The sequence below is a fragment of the Tiliqua scincoides genome, chromosome 2 (assembly GCF_035046505.1).
Source record: "Tiliqua scincoides isolate rTilSci1 chromosome 2, rTilSci1.hap2, whole genome shotgun sequence".
NCBI lineage: Eukaryota > Metazoa > Chordata > Lepidosauria > Squamata > Scincidae > Tiliqua > Tiliqua scincoides.
In genome coordinates this window covers 196,534,844-196,553,360 of record NC_089822.1, presented here as the reverse complement: position 1 = coordinate 196,553,360, position 18,517 = coordinate 196,534,844, and the positions used below count along the sequence as shown (strand labels likewise).

At 43.0% G+C, this 18,517-nt stretch overlaps 1 protein-coding gene across 5 annotated transcripts in view; it reads right to left on the bottom strand.

Annotated features, from left to right (window-relative positions):
- Window positions 1-18,517, bottom strand: part of LARP1 (La ribonucleoprotein 1, translational regulator) — a 92,617-nt gene that overhangs the window by 7,894 nt on the left and 66,206 nt on the right. For all 5 annotated transcript variants that reach the window (XM_066618304.1, XM_066618305.1, XM_066618306.1 and 2 more), the window contains 12 exons: window positions 17,502-17,664; window positions 15,961-16,105; window positions 12,154-12,328; window positions 11,087-11,256; window positions 10,238-10,591; window positions 8,537-8,660; window positions 7,922-8,127; window positions 7,662-7,768; window positions 7,199-7,350; window positions 4,827-4,971; window positions 3,809-3,918; window positions 2,305-2,432 (listed from right to left, as the gene is read on the bottom strand). In XM_066618304.1, coding sequence (XP_066474401.1) covers window positions 2,305-2,432; window positions 3,809-3,918; window positions 4,827-4,971; window positions 7,199-7,350; window positions 7,662-7,768; window positions 7,922-8,127; window positions 8,537-8,660; window positions 10,238-10,591; window positions 11,087-11,256; window positions 12,154-12,328; window positions 15,961-16,105; window positions 17,502-17,664 — 1,979 coding nt within the window. The remainder of the gene's footprint in view (window positions 1-2,304; window positions 2,433-3,808; window positions 3,919-4,826; window positions 4,972-7,198; window positions 7,351-7,661; window positions 7,769-7,921; window positions 8,128-8,536; window positions 8,661-10,237; window positions 10,592-11,086; window positions 11,257-12,153; window positions 12,329-15,960; window positions 16,106-17,501; window positions 17,665-18,517) is intronic.

Here is an 18,517-nt window from a genome sequence, read left to right as displayed (position 1 = left end):
GGGTGAATGTCTGCTGCTTTTGTAGAAGTTATGCCAAAGACTACCTCATTCATTAATGGTTCAAAGATGCTCAATTCATATTCAACAAAATACTCAGCCCTGCAGATGGATTCTGAGTTTATAATTCCTTTTCTTTTCACTCTGCAAATTATGACTAATATTCAATTGCCCTCACAAGACCAGAGCTGGGAGGGGGTCTCCTCCCAAAGGACTCTTTCAAGTCTTATCTTGAAAGAGATTGGGAGAAAACAGCCCACTCTGGGTACCTTGGACACTAAAGGAGAATGAAGATGTGACCCTCAGGGATAGCTATCATACACAGAGGTGCTAAAGGGAAGGTAATGAAAGGAGGCAGTAAACTAGCAATGTTAGGTTTCAGACTGAGGTTGTGGAGAGATGACTGTAATATAATATAGTGTTAACAAGCAAGATATTCATGGAAATAGAAAGGTTAATAGAAGACGTCCTCTTCACCCATATCGGGCTGACAGTCCTTGGCAGAAACAAAAACAACTCGATCCAGTAGCAAACCATACCATTTGTGACACAGCTACAGAGGAAGCATTAGATAACTTCCCAGCTAAAAAAGCAACTCTAACTTTTAAATTAACCTGCTCAAGAAGGCTAGAGTATTTTCAGAGATTTTAAAGCAAAGAATTAACAGGCCACTGACAAGGATAAACTCCTTTAAATGGATGATGTATCAGGTTGATCTGGGTCTCCTCCTTCCACTCAGCTGTAATCTCTCACCATGCCACTGGGTGGTGTTAGTGTTTCACCTTTAACTTCACCTTTAACTTGGTTTGTTAGCTTAGACCAGAATTTCTCAAACTATGGGTCAGGACCCACTAGGGAACGAGTTTCAGGTGGGTACCCATTCATTTCAATATTTTACTTTCAATATATTAGACATGATGCTACCACGGTATGTGACTGCATTTGGGAAAATGTTATAGATCTGGACTTTTAACAGGCTACTATGCATATGTTTAAAAGGGGATTGGACAAATTTCTGGAGGAAAAATCCATTACGGGTTACAAGCCATTATGTGTATGTACAACCTCCTGATTTTAGAAATGGGCTACGTCAGAATGTCAGATGCAAGGGAAGGCACCAGGATGCAGGTCTCTTGCGATGTGGTGTGCTCCCTGGGGCATTTGGTGGGCCGCTGTGAAATACAGGAAGCTGGACTAGATGGGCCTATGGCCTGATCCAGTGGGGCTGTTCTTATGCTTTTAACAATGATAAGTCAATGGGGCTTACTCTTAGGTAAGTGTGGACAGGATCGCAATCTCTGTGATGTTTGGGGAAATTTTTTTTTAACAGATCAGCTTGGGAGGGTGAGAAAGGCTCTTTATTTTAAATAAATTTTAAAACTTGTACTCGCTGTAAACTTTTGATTTGATTTTGTGATATGGGGGTACTAAACATTTTCCTGCTTGATGTCACTTCCAGTGCCCATGACATCGCCTCCAGTGGGTCCCAACAGACTGCCATTCTAAAAAGTGGATCCTGGTGCTAAAAAGTCTGAGAACCACTGAACTAGACTGTATTCCATTTATATCCTGCCTTGCTTTCGTTACAAACTCCAAGTATAAGCTCCCAGGCAAACATTCATCTAGATTCTGACCAAGTACAGATGTCCCCCCCACCCCATATTATGGCCTAGGATCTGTTCTATCAATCTAATGTTTCATTAGTTTCCCTCTAGCATGCAAACTGCCTTCAGTTAAGCAAGAAATTGTGCTTCATTCCATACCACAGAACAACAAAGGTACTGTAACAGGAATGGGGGGGGGGTGCAGCTCTGCAGATAAGTGAAACTGCAGATACAGGGGGAAACCTGTGCTCTGTCCAATCATTTCCAGTTACAGATCCAGCTGAGATGTTTTGGCCAATCCATGGACTGACAGCTAAGAACATGCATCAAGGTTTGAATGCTCCAATCCCTTTGTAGGTTATATGGTGAATGTTTATGTGAACCAGTGTCTGAATAGGGCAAGCTACAATTGCCATGAACACACAACATGGTTTGAAGCGGGTTTCCATTTCTGGTTTGGAGGCAAATGATGGTTTGTGACAACTGTAGTTTACCCAATTCAGATGCTATCACGAGCCAGGTAACAAGGGAAAGAACTGGAATGCACGTTCCCCAAGTACAATCCTGAAAATATAAATCATGGTTTGGTCAGAACATCAGAATCAGGTGTTACGGAGTACATACACATGATCTGCCCTCAGAGCTGGTCAAAATATATCTGTTAAAACTGCACACAAAAGAGAAAACAATTATTTTTACTCACGTCTACTCTGAAGTCTTCAAGGCGTCGGAATTTGCTGAGGTATTCTTGCAATTTGCAGTCAATGTCCAAGTTTTTGGCTTTGGAATATTTTAAAAAGGCCCAAAACTTTTCAAGCCCATAAAGCTGCCCTATTATGACAAAAGACAAACAAGAGTTAATCCTTCCCAAAGCATCACTGAATAGCACCCCTCCCCCCAAAGGGAAAAGCCACATCAACAATCTAGTTTCAGCAAAAGCTGATTTGGAAACCATAACCAGGAAATACCAACAACCTCACCAAACATTATAACCACCAGTGAAAAACACTTTGCCTCAAGGTAAGGAGCCAACTTGTTCATAAAAGACCTGGCATCTAAGGTGAATAGTGGTGTGGCCAAGCCTACGGCTGAAATACAAGACTGTGAAGAGTTCTGCCTCTGAACTAGAAAATGAGGTTCAACGCAAGTGTTGCATGATGCACACTGCCCTTTCAAAAGTCCCAATTTCATATGCATACTGATAGGGTCTGAATGGCTTGTAACAAACCCAGAAAAGTATTTTTGGGTTAGAATGCACACCCCAATGAAAAATGTAGCGGCTGTGAAAGAGATTACTAGGAAATGAACTAAAATAAATCTGCTAGTATCACAATGCCATTATACAAATCTATGGTGCAGTCACATTTGCAGTAGTGACAGCATAGCACCTAACAAAGGATATTATAAAACTGGAAACAGTGTAGAACAGCGTTTCTCCAACTGTGGGTCGGGACCCACTAGGTGGGTTGCGAGCCAATTTCAGGTGGGTCCCCATTCATTTCAATATTTTATTTTTAATATATTAGACTTGATGCTACCATAGCATGTGACTGCATTTGGGGAAATGTTACAGACCTGTACTTTTAACAGACTACTATGTATATGCTTTTAACAATGATAGTAAATAGGACTTACTCCTGGGTAAGTGTAGGTAGGATTGCAGCCTAGGATTGTGAAAAAGCTCTCTGCTCGATGATGTCACTTCCGGTCATGACATCACTTCTGGTGGGTTCCGACAAGAATCTTTTTCTAAAAAGTGGGTCCCGATGCTAAATGTGTGAGAACCACTGGTATAGAAGATGGCTACCAAAATTAACAGGGGGTTGGAACACCATCCTTATAAAGGAAAGGCTAAGGTGTGCGGTTTTTTGTTCAGCAAAAAGAAAAACCGGGGGGGGGGGCAATTTGTTGCATGGTCCAGGGAAAGTAGATTGAGTAGGTTTTCCCTCACTCATAACACTAGAATCGAAGATCATCCAATGAAACTGTCAGAACATTTTAAGATATACAAAATAAAGCACTTTGACTAAACTTTGGATACTACCCATGTTGCGATGACGGGTCTGGAATCCCAACATGTTCAATGAACACAGACTCACAATCTTTTAACCCAATGGGCTCTGAACTATTCTAGTTACCATTCCTCATGCCCCACAAGCCAGCCCTGGAAAAGCCACCAAAGGACACTACCCGTGATCACCACTTACCAGCTTCATAGTCCTTAATAGTTTCTTCTTGGAAATCCTTAAATATGTCAGGTCGGAATTTCTTCTCTAGCCCATAGCTGTAGTATCTGAAAAGGCACTCCAGTCCGTACCTGCAAGGGCATGACACTAATCTCATCATTATTTGTCCAAAACCATATGCTCCATTAGATTACATGGATGTATGCTTGCTCTGAAATATTACGTAAAGCACTGGTTCCCAACCTGTGGTACATAGACCACAGGGGGTCCGCAAGACTCTAAGAAGTGGTCTATAAGTTCTCAGGGAAGAAAAAGCCTTCAATCACTTCCACCATCTTGCCAAGCAAGTGCTTCCCCCACGGACCATCCGAGAGGGCACAGACCATCTGAAGCCACAGTTACCAACAAAAGCAGCAATCCACATAATCTTCTCTATAAATAATAAACCTAGTAAATCTTCACTAATTATTACAAATTTATTTGTATTTTTTGTGTGCAGGGGGTGGGAGTTGCATGTGGTCCACGATGATTCCAATTTTTGCCTCAGTATTCCATAGACTCCGAAAGACTGGGAACCACTGTCCTGAAGAAACACAGACTGCCAAATGTCCCAGATTGAAGGGCAACTGCGTCTGCACCTCTCAACTGCCCAACCATCCTTCAAACCTAGAAGGCCAAGTCATATAGGCCAAAGCGACTGCTAAAAGCCTATTCTAGGGCTCAATGGCTAAAACCTAACAAAACAACCAGAATAACAAAGCTCAGGTTACTGTGTTGGAAGATCACATCATGGTCATCCTTCACCTTCCTTTGCTTTTCTACCTTCTCTGTGTGTTCCACCCACAACACAGATCTTTCCTAACTGTGCCTTCCAGGCTTCACTGCCTTCCTTGATCTAGACCTGATGAACTATTCATCTCATGTTTCCTTTGAAAGTCCAGGGATGCCCAGATATTCACAGTCAGACCCAAATCTAATTTCCACGCCCTTTGTTTTTGAAATGCAAGTCACTTAATACAATGTAGATACATGGACCCACCTGTACCCTTCTTTTGCATCTTCCAAGGCTAGCTGCTTGAACTCCTCGTACATTTTTTTGTTAAAGTGATCGCGAAGGAAGAACGACCAGAACCTGAAGAGCGTGTTCATCTCCTGGGACTGACCAATGCCTAGTCGCTTCCGCTCTGTTTAGTGTAAAAAAAGCAGACCACAAGAACTGAGTGATTCATGGAATTGTCCCAAAAGGCACCTGGTGCCCCACAGGCGCTTAAGCTGACTTGCAGCAGACACAAACAAAAATATTTCTTTCAGTACTAAAAGGAAAAATGCTCACTAATCACCTTGCGATTCCTTAACTTTTAACCACAAAATTACTTTCTATAAAATCAAATAACCTAACCCAGCAGTTCCCAAACTGTGTGTCACAATGCCAGGGCATCACAGCAAATTCACAGGGCACTGTGGGATTTTGCTCCAAACATTCTGGCTGTGTCTCTAAGACTGTAGGCTCTACAGCGACAGAACTGTACAACAATGGGCACCGTGAGAGAATTACTCTGACACCAAGGGTAACAGAGTAAGGGTGCAATCCTAACCCGTTATGTCAGTGCATTCCAGCACTGGCATAGCAGTGGCAATGGGACATGTGCTGCATCCTGCAGTTGGGTTTCACTCATGGAGGCCTCCTTAAAGTAAGGGAATGTTTGTTCCCTTACCTTAGTGCTGGAAAGCACTGACTTAAGGGGTTAGGATTGCGCCCTAAGTTTAGGAACCTCTGACTTAACCTATTCAATAGCCCACTGCACAATCAGTGCCTTTTCATATTAAAATCAAGGATCCCTAGACTGCACTGGGCTACAAAATGATTTATCAGTAAGCTGGGGATTAGAAAACTTAGGTGCAACCCTATGACTGAAAGAGGTAGAAGAGCTTTAAAGTTAGGGTAAGGCCAGATGTACATAAGTACAGTTCAGCTGGATCAGACCAAAAGCCCATCTAGTCCAGGATCCTATTTCCAACAGTGAACTACACACCACTGGGAAGCCCACAAGCAAGATAGAAATACTTCTCTCCCACAACCGGCATCCAGACTCAAACTGTCTCAGAAAGAAAGGCAGAACCTAGCCATTATGACTAGTAGCCAGTGATGTGCAAGAGTGCTCACTTCCATTAAGACAAGAGTGACAGCCTCATCATAACAAGGGCTATGCAGCCCTTTATGACAGTTGAGTATAGTTAGGAATGTAAGGGAACAAATGTACCTCGAGGAGACCTACAGACCCCTGCCCCATCCCCCATGGATTCAGCATGCACTCCATTGGTGCAACTGAAATTTAATTAGGATTGGGCTATAAATCACCCCCCCCCCCCACTGGAAGAGGAAACTGGGAACAGAAAGCTGTGAAAGACACAGAAACCTTTTCTTCAGATTACTGGAATCCATGTACAGGGCAGTAGTGCATTTTAGTTTTCAGTAGATGCTGCACACAGATCAATACACTTTCCATGGGGGCTTGTGAAGAGAGACAATGTCCAGAAACCAAATTTGGCACCAGACAGCACACTACACTGCAATTGCAATGCACAACAGACCAAAGGAATGCAAAATACTTCTGGATGTCAGGTAGTCTACCTAGCTGGCAGTAGCTTGATCAGCTACTGCTTCTCTAGAGGATCTATTACTGACTGAATCAAGAGCAGGGGCCTCCAAACTATGGCCCACAGCGCTTGGAGAAAATCCCCTCGGGAGAAGCCTTACTGTTCCACCCAGCCACCTTCCGTTCTCCTGCCCAATCTTTGGAGAAACTTGCACCAGGCAGCCACTTTCCATCGCCCCAGAAGACTCTGTGCTCTGATTACCTGGGGGAAGCAGCTGCCCTGCACAAGTTACTGCAAAGATTGGGGAAGACTGGAGATTGCAGGATGGAACAGTAAGGTTTTGCCCGTGAGGGTTTTCCCAGTGCGCCAGATCCGGCCTGTGGGCCATAGTTTAGAGTTCCCTGGTCTAGAGTTCTGCTGAGAGCTGGTGCAGCACAGTGACTAAGGCAGTTTGACAATCAGAACTTCATTGCAGAATTTTAACCAGGGAATTCATGATCTGGCCTTATCCACATCCCTCTCAGCCTCAGCTCCACAATATTCACTTTACTATAATCCTACAGTATTATATAGGATAGTATTTAATATAATATTAACTTTACTCAGTTATTCCAAGGACAGCTTCAACACAATATAAGTGAAACACTTTTCATGCTCCGAAAGCACTACACAAAGTTATTATTACTGATCTAGTTCAGGAAACATATTATTCAAGTCTTGGAAACTGGTTTCTGTGTTCAGCACTGATTAGACCACTTTCAAGGTCTGCATGAAGACCAAGTACAGATTTCAGATGCTGCATTTACAACTTACCATTAAGGCAGCGCCGGCGATACTTGTGGTAGACATGTTGTGTGAACCCATTCTCCTTGAGGAGTTCGTGGGAGGGGTGCTGGAACTTGGGTAATGACTGGGGTGTGCAGCCATAGCTGCCAATGGCTGGGGTGCCTTCTGAGGGGCTGGAACTGAGCAAAGTAAAACACTGTCAGTGAAAGAGTCAGTCATGTTTTCAGACACAGCTACAGAAATAACGGAACAATTGACTATAAACAGGGATTTTCTCTAATGGACATACACATTTGTGACAAGTGCTAAAACAATTAAGGAGCCACTCTGGAAAAGCAGGCCTTTAAAAAGGACATGAAGAGAAGTAATGGGGACTAATGCAATACACTGAGTTTTTCAGCCTCCAGAATCAATGAATCTCCTTTATTTCTTTGATATTCCGCCTCACTGGTAGGCTCTTCTGATCAACTCCCTGCCTTCTGGTAGCTACCTGATAGATGTTGTTCGAGGTCTATGCTCCCGGGAATCCATCACCCAACCAACGTGACATTCCATTGGAGGATTTGAACTGTGCCGTGTCTTCCTCTTCCGGGGTGTCTACAATAAAGCAGACTCTCAGATTACATTTCTTTATCTCAGGAATGCTCTAGTCTCCCACAGCAGACAGTACAGACAAGAAAAGACAAACACTTCTTGAGCATCACCACATGCATGTATACAAAAGAGCAAGACTTTGGTATGCAGTCGTACCTTGGCATCTATCAACCTGCCCTCCTTAACCACAGGATAAAACCGGGGTGTCTGGGTTGGGTCTTTCAGTTGAGGCGTACGTGGAGTCCGGGGGGTTCTGGCATTGCGATAGTTGGGAGATTCTGGCACAGTTGTTGGCAAAGAACGGGCAATAGCTGAAGGTTCCGGAACACCAAAGAGCTTATTGGCCAGAGCATCTGTAGGAACTACAATGAGAAAACAACAGAACTCAAACCCTGAATTCTTCTGCTTGCAATGTCTCCCAGAGAAACTATTCCCCTCACCTAGTTGCCTACATTTGAGGGAAAGAAATGACAGCACAAACGTTTTATTAGGGATTTTTTTCTTAGATTCTTAAGGACATAAAATGAGTGTATCATGTAAAATGAGTTAAAGACTGCCATGTACAGAAGGTATAGAGTCATTGTGGTTTTAGAATTAAACTATCAGAAGGAGACAAAAAATCACTACTTTGGGGGAAAAGAAGTGACAATAAAAGCAAAAACAGAAATGTAGGTTGAATTAATCAGGTATGTTTACGGGCAGGAATTTAGCTACTAAAACCTGGAAAGTGGAAGAGACAAGCAGTATGCCACAGAAGATGCAGCCTCCTACCTTGTTGGAATCTAGGTGGTCCAGGAGGGACTTCCTGATTAGGATCAACAGGGGGCTCAGGGGTTAGAGTGTCAAACTGCTCTCGGCTGATCATGTTCACCTTCTTGAAGTTCTCAACTTCTTGCTGCATTTAAAAAGAGTTAACAAAAATTCATAGTAGGTCAATCCAGCAGTGCAATGAGGATTGGAAGCAGCCTCCAAAAAGTTCTGGCTTAAGCCACTTCTGCCCAACATTGCACGTACACAACAGGGACCAAATGTGTACATGTGTTGACCAGGCAAAAATGAGTTAAGCAGAAGAGAATTGTCCTTTGCCTCTGTCCTGAAGAGTTATTCAAGTGTGACATATCATAGCCACACTGCACAACCAAGTTTTCAGTCACAGGACCAACAAGACATCTTTAGCCCCCTTTTTATGGCACTGTGATACACACATTCTAACACACAACAATAGAATGGCACAAATTTGGCTGTGCTGTCCCCCAACCTGAATGTTTCTAGAATTTCTTCATCTTTGGTTCATATGGATGGTTCTCAGTGTAATCAAAAGGCAAGGCAAACACAATTGGGTAAGTTCTCTAGATGTCCTAGGAACACTAAGCAAGGTGCTAGGAACACTAGCAAATACATGGGAAACACTTGCTGTATGACACTCTCTCCAATGTAAAAAGGAAAGAGACCCATTTACATAACCTTATTTTCTATATTTTAACCTGACCATGTCAGTAGCTTGATGCTGCACACTGCATGTGTGCGCTGAAGTTCTTGTGACTGGTTCAACAGCAAAGATCCACATTCACAGATTATTATGCTACTTCAGTGCTTCCCCACTCTCCCTGGAGAATGGGAGCCACAAGCTAGACTTCATGATGTAGAAGTTCCAGTTCCAAAATTCACAGCTACAGTGACTCAATTTGATTTTCACCACTTATGAAGTTTTGTTAAACCACCACCATAGCCAAAGGCTCTTCACTGAGAGAGAAAGTGCTCATTAAGAATCCCAGCCATGAAAGACATGACAGGATGACTGGGAAACAAATGAACAACCATAAAAAAACAAAAGACAGATTGCGACTTGTAAATTTAGCATAAAAACTGCATACAGAACTTAGAATTACGGCCAAATTATTGACAATGCTACAATACATTACATTCACTCAAAGTGGTAATGCAGAACAAAGGGGTATAACATTTGACTCAAAAATACAGCCTGCATAGCTTGCTAAGCATTTACACAAAGAAGACCAAAGTACACATGATGTGGTAGACTTGTTTTCATTTGTCCACCTTTTCATAAAGTGGATAATAAAGACCCTATAACAAAAGGTGTTCATGGGCAGGGATCCTTCCTCTCCTACACTATCTCCCCTCAGTAAGTTAATCCTAGCTATTTTTCTCCAATGCTGGCTCACTTCTGCTATGAGAGCCAGGAATGGAAGGAACAGCCTAAAAAACAGACTACTTGGAAGTAGAGATAGTTTAACACCAATCCCAAGCATTCCTTTTATTGTTAAGAGACACAACCTGTACACATAATATACAAACAAGTCAGAAGCAGTACTATCTGTCAGATCTGTGTGAACTACCTTATTGCTGCGCTAGAAATAGGATAGAAGAACATTGCATGCAAACACCCGGGACTACTCCATCTCAAAACACACTCATGTCTGCCCACACGACAATGGAGACTCCAGTTCTCACCTTTATCTGAGAATACTCTGGCTCAAACTGCTCAGTCCACAGGTCCTGCTCGTAATAGTACAGCCCATCATTGATAACTTTGGCCAACTCTGAGCTCATCTTTGCCCTGGATGTGTGGTTGCCTGTTCTATCTCCCCCTGGGTGCCGACGCAGGTAAGGCGGTGTTTGTGTCACAATCAAAATCTTATTCACATCCCTGTCATCAATCTCGTAGTCTGAATCCTCATCTGACCAGTCAGTGAAGGTGTTTTTACGGCCATCCATCTGTTCCATTTCCTCATCAAACAGAAAGTCCAGTTCCTCAGGTTCATCCTGGTCTTTCTGTTTCTGTGGCATCTTGGATTCTTCTGGTTTCTGAAATGAAGAGGGGTATTATAGATGCAGAGCAAATGCTGCAAAACTGACAAGAGAAAGACCAGTCCACCTGCAAATAATACTATGGAACAATGAATTTATTGAAACCCCAAGCACAATGAGCAAGCTTAGAGTACCATCAAATGCTGTTGTATAATTGAGATTGCTGAAACATCCTGAAACATCTCTAGTTTTCAAGACTATCACTCCAGAAAAGCATGGAATTCCATCTGATTCCTTATTAATTTTCAGATAGTACAACAGCACAAGTACAAAACCTACAGAATCAGAATAAGGTTTGCATGAGAGAAGAACTTCATGGGGGGGGGGGGACATGCCTCCACTCCCAGTACAATTTAGAAGAATCCAGGCCAAAGAACATTACACGAACAAACTCTTGAGAACGTTCTGAATCTTCTACCAAGCATTTAACATTCTGTCTATATGGAAATAAGATCCACTTACAGATGTTGACTTTCATCGGCTGACAATTACCTTGGGTCTGGCTGGAGAAGGCCTAGGCCTCTTCTTAACTTCAATCCATGTCTCAGAGTCCAAGTCTGGCAGGCTGGCAGAGAGGCCTTTGGGCATCGTCTTTAGATTACTGATTTCTTCAGTTTTGGTTGGCATAGGACTGGCAGAGCGAGGAGACCCAGGAGCAGATTCTGTACATGTATTTTAGTAAAAAGATTAAGATCTATACATGTGGTCAAGGATCCTTCAAAGACCAATAAGGATAAGCTCCACACCGAACAGTACATGTTTATTCATTTGGAGAGCCTGAGTGACAGGTGGAGGCTTCTCTCTACTCCATTAGAGCTATAACAAAAACCTGGGATGAGCTGGAGAATTTTGGCTCTTTATCATTACTAGCATGAATGAAAAATAGCAAGTTCCTACTATGCAAGCCTTGTAATTTAACTCCGAACTTGCTTATATTTCATTTCTAGCAAACAAGTCTTGGTTTGTTAGGATGTCTGACACATTTCTTTCACCAGCTGAGATTTCCACACCTCTGCAACTAAGAAGCTAGAAAGATACTGAAAACTGATAGAATACAATGGTACTTGCTCAACCACACAGACAACCTTGGGTCTCTACTTCCCAAGGTCTTAATTAGGATTCCAAGACTAGAAGGTGCCAGTGCCACTGCAAAGGGAACTGGACGTGCTTTCTTCTAAAGAGCCTGCCTCCAAATGGCTGGTGATCACTCACTGTTTAATACCAACTACAGAGAACTATTTGTTTTTGATATTGTGCAGGAGATGCTCATGGCTGAGGATTTCAAGTGCTCCTCTTGCTGACACCATTAAAAACATTTATAAGAATGTTGAGACATATCTGCTGCTGTGGAACAACATCAAAACCAGGAGTGGACAACAGATGGCTCACAAGGACATTTCAATGGTCCAGACAGAACAGCATAAAGCATTTTTGCAAAGCTTGCTATACTACTAGATGACTGAGTCTTGTTCTTAAAATTCAAATACCAAATGAATACATTTGGCTAGAGGGGCAAGTTGCTTTTATAAACACACACATCTGTGTCTATCAGTACTCACCTGTCTCCTTCTGAAAGCTTTGTCTGGGCACAAACTCAGGGCAGTTGATGAGCTGGGAGAAGTCAGTTTGCGCATAATCTGTCATGGGAGGGCCTGGTAAAGGCCATTTCTCTGGTTCTTCCTTTCTCCTGATCTTCTGGTCCACAATCTCAACAACTTTGCTGTCTTTTAGTGCCTGGAAGGGGAGGGGGGCTGTCAGCATTAATGTATCATGGCAAGGTCAAAAGAGCTATCATAAACATCATGTAGCATAGGCTTGTTTGATGGCAAAGACACAGCAGCTAAACACTCCTGGAAAACTGCTGGGGGAAAGTAATAAGCACAAAAGACTAAATACTCATGCCAGGTTGTCCATTAAAGTTTATGCTGAAATAAGTGCATTCATCTTTAAGGTACTACAAGACTCGTTTTTTCTGCAACAAGTTAACACCACTACTCCTCTGGAAGTCCTCTAAAGAACGTTAGTCATTACTGTTATGTGAAAATCCCCTTTTCCCTTCCAAGTTGTGATTTTGTACAGGCCAAGCAAACAAGCCCAATTTCCAAGAAACCTGGTGAAGGTCACAAGTTGTGATTACATCCCTTCCTCCAGTCTAGGAATGCCTCCTGGTTATGCAAAACAAGCCTGTACCTGAGGATTATGCAAAACAAGCCTGCTCCAGAGGAAGTCTATTGTTCTTTTGTTGTAGCTTTAACACTCTTAAGCACCTTATGCAAATTGCCTCCCGCCCTCCAGAAGGTCAGCCTGGCTGGTAAGCTGCCTTCCTTCCGGTTCATCACATACTCCACGTGTACCATTGTGTGTACTGAGCATGTGCACAGCTCTGGGATACTTCCGGTCAGTTTAGGTCAACTTCCAGGTCAAAGACAACCCTTATAAGAGAGAACTCTTTTCCTATTTTTAAAAAGGGAAAGAGGGGGGACCCGGGAAACTATAGGCCGGTCAGCCTAACATCTATACCGGGTAAGATGGTGGAATGCCTCATCAAAGATAGGATCTCAAAACACATAGACGAACAGGCCTTGCTGAGGGAGAGTCAGCATGGCTTCTGTAAGGGTAAGTCTTGCCTCACAAACCTTATAGAATTCTTTGAAAAGGTCAACAGGCATGTGGATGCGGGGGAACCCGTGGACATTATATATCTGGACTTTCAGAAGGCGTTTGACACGGTCCCTCACCAAAGGCTACTGAAAAAACTCCACAGTCAGGGAATTAGAGGACAGGTCCTCTCGTGGACTGAGAACTGGTTGGAGGCCAGGAAGCAGAGAGTGGGTGTCAATGGGCAATTTTCACAATGGAGAGAGGTGAAAAGCGGTGTGCCCCAAGGATCTGTCCTGGGACCGGTGCTTTTCAACCTCTTCATAAATGACCTGGAGACAGGGGTGAGCAGTGAAGTGGCTAAGTTTGCAGACGACACCAAACTTTTCCGAGTGGTAAAGACCAGAAGTGATTGTGAGGAGCTCCAGAAGGATCTCTCCAGACTGGCAGAATGGGCAGCAAAATGGCAGATGCACTTCAATGTCAGTAAGTGTAAAGTCATGCACATTGGGGCAAAAAATCAAAACTTTAGATATAGGCTGATGGGTTCTGAGCTGTCTGTGACAGATCAGGAGAGAGATCTTGGGGTGGTGGTGGACAGGTCGATGAAAGTGTCGACCCAATGTGCGGCAGCAGTGAAGAAGGCCAATTCTATGCTTGGGATCATTAGGAAGGGTATTGAGAACAAAACTGTTAGTATTATAATGCCATTGTACAAATCGATGGTAAGGCCACACCTGGAGTATTGTGTCCAGTTCTGGTCGCCGCATCTCAAAAAAGACATAGTGGAAATGGAAAAGGTGCAAAAGAGAGTGACTAAGATGATTACGGGGCTGGGGCACCTTCCTTATGAGGAAAGGCTACGGCGTTTGGGCCTCTTCAGCCTAGAAAAGAGACGCTTGAGGGGGGACATGATTGAGACATACAAAATTATGCAGGGGATGGACAGAGTGGATAGGGAGATGCTCTTTACACTCTCACATAATACCAGAACCAGGGGACATCCACTAAAATTGAGTGTTGGGCGGGTTAGGACAGACAAAAGAAAATATTTCTTTACTCAGCGCGTGGTCGGTCTGTGGAACTCCTTGCCACAGGATGTGGTGCTGGCGTCTAGCCTAGACGCCTTTAAAAGGGGATTGGACGAGTTTCTGGAGGAAAAATCTATTATGGGGTACAAGCCATGATGTGTATGCGCAACCTCCTGATTTTAGGAATGGGTTAAGTCAGAATGCCAGATGTAGGGGAGAGCACCAGGATGAGGTCTCTTGTTATCTGGTGTGCTCCCTGGGGCATTTGGTGGGCCGCTGTGAGATACAGGAAGCTGGACTAGATGGGCCTATGGCCTGATCCAGTGGGGCTGTTCTTATGTTCTTATGTTAACTCAGAGCACCTGTCTCTCTCTCTGATTGCTCTCCTGCGGGAGTGGTCCTGCGGGACTCTTCCTCCAACTGCCCCCCCCCCGGACAGGTAAATATATCTGGCGTCTACACTCCCTCCCTTCTTCCCTATCTATTCCTCCCTTCTCCCCCATCTTTAGTCAGCAACTGGGTTTAGCAGATTAAGGAACCCCTAAATACTTCCCTACACCCTATCCATTTCTGATTCCTTTTCGGATGCACCCAAATACATAGCACATGCATCCACCATTAGCTAGGTACACTATACACAAGTACTAGAAATCTATACTTATCAATTCTCCATGTGTATTATGTTTACCTTTGTGTGTTTTTGCAATAAAAATATAATCCTTTGATTGAAAGTCACCTTCCTCCCAGTCTCCTCATTAAGCTAGGCAAGGGATCTCTTTGCTTAACGCTGTCTTGGTATCCAGCCTATGGTCCCAAAAGTTTCCAAAAGGCTAATATACTAATTCCCCTAAACAAAGCAGGATTTGAGTTGCTTATTATCATTATTATTATGAATTGGTCACAATTAACTAATTTTGCTGGTTTCAACAGTGCTTAGTCACAACTTTCTTTTGATACAACTCACTGATTTGAACGCTTAAGTTCTTTTAGAATCACAAACATGAAATCATAATTTGACTGTATGTATCAGACAGCCTTAAATGCAAAAACACTGAAGACTTCCATTTCCTACTGTGTTTCCCCGAAAATAAGACACTGTCTTTTTTTTTTTTTTGAGCCAAAAAAAATATAAAAGACACTAGGTTTTATTTTCAGGGTAGGTCTTATTTTTTTCAGAAGTCAGTCCCTTTATAGTTAATGGGACTTACTCCCTGGAAGGTGTGGAGAGGGTGTCCCCTCAGCGCCTAGGAGGATGCCTGCCTGCCTGCCTACTCTGAAGTCAGTCCCTTTATAGTTAAGGGGACTTACTCCCTGGAAAGTGTGGAGAGTCTCAGAGCCCTGTAGGCAGGGTTGCCTCGCCTGCTGCTTCCCACCTCAGCTCCTCCTCAGCGTCCTCTGCCCAAGGTAGCACAGCAGGCACTTTCTAGGTGGCGTGCATGGGAGTGCAGCGTTGCTGATCACGTTGTCCACCCGCCCCTGCCCGAGGACCCCTTCCCCCCCGGTCCCGGCCCTGATCACAACTAGGTCTTATTTTTGGGGTAGGTCTTATATTTCAGCAATTCTCAAAAACACACTAGGTCTTATTTTCAGGATAGGTCTTAATTTCGGGGAAACAGGATAATGCAAATGAGAAAAGGATTAGGGTATGGTCAAGAGCCCAAACAGGATATTAAACCATGATTTCCTAGCAGTTCACCCAAAGGAGAGAAACAAACAGAACTCAAGATAATCTCTCACCTTAATGATAAGACCAATATCCGTAGTTAAGGCCTGCACCCGATGGAAACTGGCAATAAGGGTGATGGGAAGAAAGCCTTCTGTGTCCATCTTCCGCCTCAGAAAAAAGTCTCGTTCCAAGTTGTCCACACTGAAGTAGTACTCTCTGTACACAATAAGTAATAGGATGAGAGATACACACATGCCCCAGCTTATGCCACACAGGTGTATCCTTAGCAAACAACTTTACGAACAAGCATTGTGGTCCAGCTGGGAGCTCCACTCCTTCTGCTTACTAGCTTTTCTGCCCAGGGAAGGATTCCTGCAAGAAAAAGTTCCTGCCCTGGACTAGGTGAACACAGTAGCTCTCTTTACAGAAGCAGATGCTAAAGAAAGAATCTTACTAGCACTGCTCAAGATGTATCCAGAGGAGTCACTTAAACAATTTATTACATTCTGGGTATTGTATTTGTTTGAGCGCAAGTCCTCATCCATACCTTTCTATTGTGACTTACAGCCATTCCAAATCAAGACACTCCCATCTTAGTATAATATAGGTAAGAGAACCTAATCTACCTTTTAAGGAAACAATCCTGAATATAGCTGTTCCAGAATAAGTCTTCCAGATTGCACCCTTTGAATCCCCTAAATTAGAGACTGTAAACATATCCTTGATATCGAATCAACTTTTTTTTGGGGGGGGGGGAGCTGACAAACCCTACCCCCAATATACATTCTGTATGGCTCTGGATGGAGGAAGTCAAGAATGTATGCAGCACAGGACTTCTCCTCTGGTTGTGCAGAAACAAATGACAACTGGTCCCCTTTGGGGCAACCAATCTCAACAATTTAAATCTAGCCTTGCTCCAGTAACATGAAGAATAACTAGTAACAGGCTAGTAACAGGCTAGTAACATGAAGAATAGGGCAAGTAGTCAACCTCCATTGCATAGCTTGGCAGCATATAGATCTTGGAGGTACAGGGTACAACTGTCATATCCTCTCCTGAAGAAGTTACTTCAAATCCTACAGAACTGAGGGCAGGTTGATATTAGGTACGATTCATTCCTAATGGCAGAGTTTATATCAGAAGTTGTTCACTATATCCTGCAGGAATCTCAACTGTGTACAGGGCATGGCAGCACCCATTTTCATCACAAATTCAAGGGCACTTCCAGTTGGTCACCTCAGAATAAAACATTTGTGTTGATATATTTGCCTGAGATGTTACATTACCATCATGGAGGTGCTACTGCACTGATGAAACATTAACCATTCTAACTATTTTTATTTGCTAGCACAGCAAGTCTCAAGGTTAAGCCATAAGACAAATTATCTTCATCTTTACTGGCAGGAGATGCAACCTAATTTCCTCAAGCAAAATGCTGGGTAACGCAACCAGTGCTATGTCAGGAAGATTATGGATGGTTCTTATTCAGTGGCTGGGGGACTGGTCAAGCTGCTTGTCAGAGGAACAAAAGTTTATGATGACCCTTCAAGTCTTAACGAGGCATTGAAAAACTGCTTGCTTAGATACTCCTAGAGCCAGAACAGATACATACATCTGTCGTTTGATATAGTCTTTGAGCAACTCTTGGTCAACACTGTAGAGTTCTGTGCTGCTGATGTTGTCAAAATAATAGGTGATATTACTGGTGTACTTCTGTGTACGTGAGCCATCAGAGCCATCAAATTTCCGGTAACCATACTGATAATCGAAGTGAGCTGCAGAGAAAAAGGAGACATTGTAGAATCTCAACTTTTATAAGGTTATTTGCACGTAACGTGTCAATAGCATTAGTTCCATGGCAGAGTATGAAGAACAAGTTCACACAACAGGAGTCAGTCAAGACCTTTCTCATTTTCTAGAGAAAATTAATGTCATTCCATTTTTAAAGACACTGGGATAAAACATTCACAGAAAAAGAAAAGTACACTGCACTGGTAGCAAAATGAACCTTGGACTTACTGCAACATGTTTCCTTTTAGCAGTGACTGGATAGCACATGTTGTCTCTCCTATTTGCTCTTGGACAGGCAGAGAGATTGGTATAGTTCAGGCCAGGAGCACTAGAACTGTTAGATGCTTCTTGAGAATATTTGGACCAAGTCCCTGTTCGAGGCTAGTGCTGGTTTCCAGAAGCTGCACCCACTCATAGGGACCAGAATTCCTGAGACAATGTAAGTAACTAGTAACAGGAACTATAATCCTAGCCAGCCACATTCAGGAAATTTTGTTTCATTTGCTCTACAAACTTCAAGCCAATCTGCAAACCTCAGACTTAGCAACGCACTGGGGGCTTGGTGTGCTTTGCTCTTGAGTAGCATTCCAGTTCCCTATTACTTCGTTTTTGCACCCAAGTTAGTCTCTGTGTCCAAGTTTTTCTCTACACCCAACAATGAACTTAATGCGTTCTCCATCACTCTGCTTGTACTTTTCTTTACCTCCTTTTCTCTAATTTGCTTAATCTTTTTTCTTTCAGATAATAATAATAATAATAATAATAATAATAATAATAATAATAATAATAATAATAATAATAATAATAATAATAATACAGGTATTTATATACCGCCTT